This window comes from Dasypus novemcinctus, chromosome X (genome assembly GCF_030445035.2).
Source record: "Dasypus novemcinctus isolate mDasNov1 chromosome X, mDasNov1.1.hap2, whole genome shotgun sequence".
In the NCBI taxonomy this organism is placed as follows: Eukaryota; Metazoa; Chordata; class Mammalia; order Cingulata; family Dasypodidae; genus Dasypus; species Dasypus novemcinctus.
In genome coordinates, this window is record NC_080704.1 from 117,667,539 (window position 1) to 117,674,001 (window position 6,463).

The window sequence follows — 6,463 nt, forward strand, 5'->3', positions numbered from 1 at the left end:
GAGGTTAAGCAGCTCACTCTAAGAAACAAAGCCTGCTATTGGCAAAGGCTGGGTCAGACCCCAGTTCTGATTTCTGGTCCCTGGCTCTCTCCAGGACACCAAGGTGCATTTGCTTTAGTCCTCAGGCAAGATTATTTGGAAAACAGCCCAGTCCCTTTTCTATTTGTTAACATATATCATGTGCAGATCATAGGTTTAAAAGAAACTGCAAATTGAAATGGGTAAGTCAGTAACCACAAACAAATATAAAACCTCATCTATATCCCTCTAGAAAAGTAAAACCAGCAACCCAGAATTATGCCTGTAATGGAAGAAAAACTTCCATTTATTTTTGTACTATTGATGAGCACTTCCAGACATTAGAACTCAAAACTTCTAGTCCCACTTTGTCTAAAGCCTCGAGTTACAAGTAAGGAAGCATGGGTCTTCTGCTTCATTATTATTATGGAGCAAAGATCTGAACCTGAACTAAAACAGGACTGCTTATGCCAAGGGGAGAAATAGATCACTGGGGAGTTAAAAAACAAATCCATAATTTATCACGTTTTACACCTTTGAAATCACATTTTAAAGAGAAGGCTAACAGTTTTCCAACTTGTGCATTCAGGTCTTGCTATCCAGGAATATATTATCAAAATTGTGGATTGGCCAAATACCTAGTTTTTCTTTTTTCTCTCTCTCTTTTGCTGACCACAATTTGGTCACTTCAGTGCTGTTGACACCTCCAGTGGCTGGTAGAGTTGTGTGTCCAGACTTCTGGGAAACTTCATTATCTGGAACACAGTTGCAACCCTGAAAGTGTCTGAAAAAAAAGTGAATGGGTAGTAAAGCAAATAGCTCTCCCCAAGGCCAATTTACTTTTCTTCCTGGGAGAGTTCTGTAGCTACCCTGTAAATCAGGGGCTCTTGACCTTTTTTGTTCCACGGACCCCTTTACCAGTCAGGTGAAAACCATGATCCCCTTACTAAGTCCACACTATACCGTGCATTAGTTAATAAATATTATCACATCCACACCCACACCAACATGTCCCCACAAGAATAATGTAGTTTTTAAAAAATTTCTGTTCAAGCTCACGGACCCCTTGTTAAGAACCCCTGCTCTAAATGATCTTAATTGGTAGCCTAAATCATCATAAAAATGTTAAAATGTTTTTAAAAGCAGGGCTGTTTTGCAACTTGCTTTTTTCACAACCTGCCCATTAATGTTTATTATAGGCATTATCTCAACTGCTCCCAGCTTCTTTTTTTTTGGCAATATATTTGTAAGAGATATCGATGAAAACAATGTTACAAATGTGTTTATAAAGTTTCAACATTTCAAGCAGTGATTATGTTTCTGTTGTGGAAACAACCTTGTGTTTCTAGTTAAGCCAAATAAATGAGGGACATTATTGTACTTGAAGTACAAGGCTGGGGACTGAGCCCCCACATGCTCCTGGCATGTCTATACATCTGTGTCTCCCCCTCCACTTTTCCCTCAGGCCTCCCTGCCTGGCTGAGATAGCTATCAAAGTATCCCCTCTCGTCCTCTCATTGTCTTGGGCTCCTGCCCAATCCCTGGCCCCCACCTGCCAGGAAAGGGGGCAACCACAGGACTGGAGATAGGACTGGAGAGGAGCCAATGGGACAAGGCCAGTATATCTTCAAGGAGTGAAGCATTGGAATGGAAATAATTTCATTTAATTTATTAATAGCTCCAGTAAAATACCAGATGGTGTAGAAGGTCAAAAACAATGCCTCAAATGAGGTTTGTGTATTATCAAAGTATTTAAGTGACCCAGAATACCTTTGTCCTATGATTACTATGAACCCAGCTGTGTTTAAGCAAATTGGCTTTAGTACTGAGGTGATTTTATGTGTGTGATAAAGTGCAAACAGTCGTCATAAGATAAAAGCATTTCAGTCCTAAGCAGGCCAGTTTCTAATGACCTTCTTGCGACAGGGAAAATAAATCAATAAACCCACATGTCTAACTTTACCCATCATTGGTTGGGATTGCCTAGTACAAGCATTCTTTCTTCTGATTTCAGGTATACACTATTTTGTGAACTTTTTCTCTCTTAATAAGCCACTTCTTTGAGAGAGTTACTAGGGTCACTAATGAAAATGAGCTTTTATAGTAGCTTATTGTGATTGCTGTGAGTTTTTATAAGTGCATTCAGAAAAATTGCAAAAGGAAAGTGGGAAACCCTTATTAGCATTCTGATATTTGCAAGTGTTTCAGAATTAAGGGAAAAAAGGTGGGGCAAAGTAATAAAGCAGGTGCAACTTTGGAAACACCTGAAGAAACAACCTGTTTGGCCATATAAACCTTTTCTTCCCCCACAACCATACCTATTATATTGGAACTGAATATGTAGACAGAGTTAAATAGGTTTAACTATAACAACAATCCAACCCCAAAGTCCTAACATCATTTTCAAAAGCAAGTAAGACTTCTTCTCTGGATAGTACTTGGTCTCAAGGCTTTAAGAGAAGAGGCATAGGTTATTTCAACAACCTTTATTATCTGTCTCTGACATTCCCCAGGCTTACAGAGCAGGGGATATCTGAGCCTCATGATCCATTGAGAAGCAGACAGCTGCAATAACAACTGAATCAATACAGAAGAAGCATTTGGATAACTGGAGTGATACACCCGGTAATGGCTATCCAGAGCAGAAGAAGGCAGAGCTACTAAAAATTAGGCAAGTTACCTTTGGGATGACAACTGGGGATGCAAGAAAACCATACAGTTAGGGTCATAGGTCTTTACCTCCTTTGGAGGCCCCCTCCCCTCCACCTTCAGTCCCCATTAAGTCCGTTCTATCCCACAGACTGGTCCTTTTGTCCTGTTAGCTCCCTGATGAAAGAGGGAGGGAGGGAAAAGATGTTTGAGGTCTCTCCATTTTCTTTGTCTCTGTCCCTAAGGCAACAGGAAGCTGGAACTGCTGCAGCTGGTCTAGCCGTGATGGCAAGCCGGTTGGCATTGCAGAGTGAGCGGTCCCTGGTGGCCTCTAGAGCAGCTGACAGACAGCTCAGAGTTTGATAGACTTCAGCGCTTCAGTTCAATGCCAAATATTGGATGTGTTGGATTCAGTTCCCAGAAGGCTGGAGCATGGTGTCAGGGCTGTCTGAAGACAAGAGAGCAAAGGCAGTTTAGTGTGTGGGGTGGGGGTGGAAGCTTGTGGGGAAAGGAGGGAGAAAATGGCCGGGAGTTGGTAGGATGGTACTTCTTCCAGGGCCTTCCTGACAAGGTCTCCTGACCTTTCATCTTTGCCAGGGCCTCAGGTGAGGCGAACCCTGAAAGGGGAGGAAAGGGCGGAAGCCCCGCCCTGGGATAAGCAAGATGAGGAGGGCGCGAGTAACTTGGGGCGGTGGTTCTAGACACCCTCAGCGCCCTGGGCGAGGGCTGGAAGGTCTGCGGTGGCGAGCAGGCGGCGGTCCTCTGCTGGTGAGCCGGCAGCAGTCTCGGCGTCGGCGGCGGCCAGGGTGCCTCCCTGGGCCCACTCGTGCTCTGCGCAGACCTGGGACGGCTCGTCCTTGGCCTCGACGCGCTTGCGGGAGCGGGTGTAGGCCAGGATAAGGCCTCCAGCCAGGCAGGCATAAAAGATCATGATGAGCATAATGTAGAGATAGGCGTCATCGCCTTTGGCGCTGGTCACGTCGCGGCCCACGAAGGGGTCAGGCACGACCCCCATGCCCATGCTCGGCCCCCGGCCCGCGCCCAGGCCGCTGGCGTTACCCCGGTGGTGCAACTCAAGCAGCAGGCGGCTCAGGAGAGTTCGCAGTCTCTGGCCCTCGCTGCAGTTCATAGCTGTTGGGAAGTAACACGGCGACTCCAGGACGCTGGTGACCTTTCTCCTGGACGAAGGGAAGCGGGCGAGCTAGCGGGGAGCGGGTCGCGGGACGCGACGACGGCGGCGGTGGCAGCCAGCTCTCGGGCAGGCTGCACAGTGGCTGGGGGTGCCGCGCGCGCGGGCCTCCTTATCCCCTCATCCGTGCCCCTCCTCCAGTTCCCCACCACGCCCCCTCCGCCCCGCGTCCGCCCCTTACCAGGCTCTGGCTGTTTCGCGGCTCCGGCTCCGGGGATAGGGGACAACTGGTGGGGAAAGGAGGAAGGGACAAGGGAGCAGGCGAAACCAGGGGAAGGGAGGAGGGGGCGGGGGTTCGGAATGCGTAAGGCCCCAGGCAGCAGAGGCTGGCCGTGCAGCTTGCTGGGGCCAACCCTGGACCCCAGGGCTGCGGAAGAGAATTCCTTCCAAGCTCTGGCCACCTGCCCTGCAAGCCCAGCTTTGGCCCAGATACAGCATCTGGCCCCCCAAGGCAGACGCTGCCCAGGGGCCCTTAAGTGAGACTGCAGAAACCTTTTCTTGTAACATGGCAGACAAGACCATTTGTCCATATCTTATGGCCAAAGACAAGGGCCCTGGCCTGTCTATCTTTCTAACTCTCATTCCTTCCCTCAGCCTGTGGGTAACGTCTTATTCAGAAGATGCCCAGGCCAAATTTGGTAACTCAGTACTTAAGCACTTGGTTGAAGACCACAGAGCTTAGGACTCCCAGGTTTTCCAAAAAAGTTTCTGATACTCTACCACTCTCCTTGGAAGTACCCCTGGTCTGATCTCCTATTACATTTTTAAAAGGGCCCAGATATCCTGGCATGTAAGACTACATCCATAATGTGGCCCACTTCCCTTGGGTAAACCATCTTTCCAGAAGTGAAGCCAAATTTTTCATTAAGAGGAGTCACTAAAAAGGCCCTTTGACAACATTCTCTACATGTCTCAGAGTCTGAAAAGTGCCAGTTCTAGAGAATATGCTCACCCTTCCCCCACCCCACCTCCAATTAGGCCAGCACATAGCTTTGTGCTTCTCCAGAGCCTGGTAGCAGGTCTAGGTTTGTGAGGCAGGCATTTTTTTCTCACAAAGATACCTGCTTTTCAGGGGAGAACAGGCACTAAGACATAAATCAGTCCAGAGTAGATTAAAATGGAAACAGAATGGGCCTTCATAAAGAAAAAGGGGAAAAAAGAAAAAAGAAAAAAAAGGGCTCGGAGGGTTGGTCTGTAGCTAATGAAATCGTTTAAAAAAAAATAGAGGTGGTGCTAGCCAGGTCTGTTTGTAAATAATTGTCAAATGAGAAATAGTAGGAGGGAGAGAAGAATATATGCACTCATGCATACCTTGAAAACCAAGCTGCCTCTTCTAAATCATTCAGTCCAGGGCAATTCATTATGCAGGTACCATGGTTTAAAAAGTGAAGGTTTTTCTGGTGCCTCTACCTGAGCCACCCTCCAAATCACCATCCACTCATGGGCTGCAGCTTTCTGTGTTGTATGGATGAGGTTGGTACCTACCCATATCCAAGGTTCAAACAGCCTCTACACAGGCCTCACAGACATTTCACATGACCCTTACCACTGGCTCCTGCCTAATCACCTTGCCTCCATGTTCGAACTTCAGAAGGGCTCAGGGAAGAATTGTTAAAAGTGCTTGGAGCGGGAAGCGGACTTGGCCCAGTGGTTAGGGTATCCGTCTACCACATAGGAGGTCCTTGGTTCAAACCCTGGGCCTCCTTGATCCATGTGGAGCTGGCCCACACGCAGTGCTGATGCCCGCAAGAAGCGCCATGCCACGCAGGGGTGCCCCAGTGTAGGGGAACCCCATGCACAAGGAGTGAGCCCCGGAAGGAGAGCCACCCAGTGCGAAAGAAAGTTCAGTCTGCCCAGGAATGGTGCCGCACACACAGAGAGGAGAGCTGACGCAGCAAGATGACGCAACAAAATGGGGAAAGGCAGGAAGAGATGAGAGGTGGAGGCGTCTTTGGGACATGGAGCTGCCCTGGATGGTGCTTCAGGGGCAATCACCGGACATTGTAAATCCTCACAGGGCCCACTGGATGGAATGGGGGAGAGTATGGGCCATGATGTGGACCATTGACCATGAGGTGCAGAGGTGCCCAAAGATGTACTTACCAAATGCAATGGATGTGTCATGATGATGGGAATGAGTGTTGCTGGGGGGGGAGAGGTGGGGTGGGGATGGTGGGGTTGAATGGGACCTCATATATATATATTTTTAATGTAATATTATTACAAAGTCAATAAAAAAAAAAAAGAAACACAGATTCCAGTGCCACTGACAACAACAGAAGCGGACAAAGAACACCCAGCAAATGGACACAGAGAATAGACCACGGGGGGGGGGGGGGCCGAGAGAAATAAATAAATAAAAATAAATCTTTTTAAAAAAAGTGCTTGGAGTGATGAATGCCAGAGGACACAGCTAGGGAACTTTTTTTTTTTTTAAAAGATTTATTTTTATTTATTTAATTCCCCTCCCCTCCCCCGGTTGTCTGTTTTCTGTGTCTTTTTGCTGCGTCTTGTTGTCTTGTTTCTTTGTCCGCTTCTGTTGTCGTCAGCGGCACGGGAAGTGTGGTCGGCGCCATTCCTCGGCAGGCTGCTCCCTCCTTCGCGCTG

At 47.8% G+C, this 6,463-nt stretch overlaps 1 protein-coding gene across 1 annotated transcript; it reads right to left on the reverse strand.

Moving 5' to 3' along the window:
* Positions 1-2,548: 2,548 nt before the first annotated feature.
* KCNE5 (potassium voltage-gated channel subfamily E regulatory subunit 5) lies at positions 2,549-3,796 on the reverse strand. Its single transcript, XM_023582933.2, has one exon. The coding sequence runs from the start codon at positions 3,794-3,796 to the stop codon at positions 3,365-3,367; it is 432 nt and encodes a 143-aa protein (XP_023438701.1). The 3' UTR covers positions 2,549-3,364.
* Positions 3,797-6,463: the final 2,667 nt, after the last annotated feature.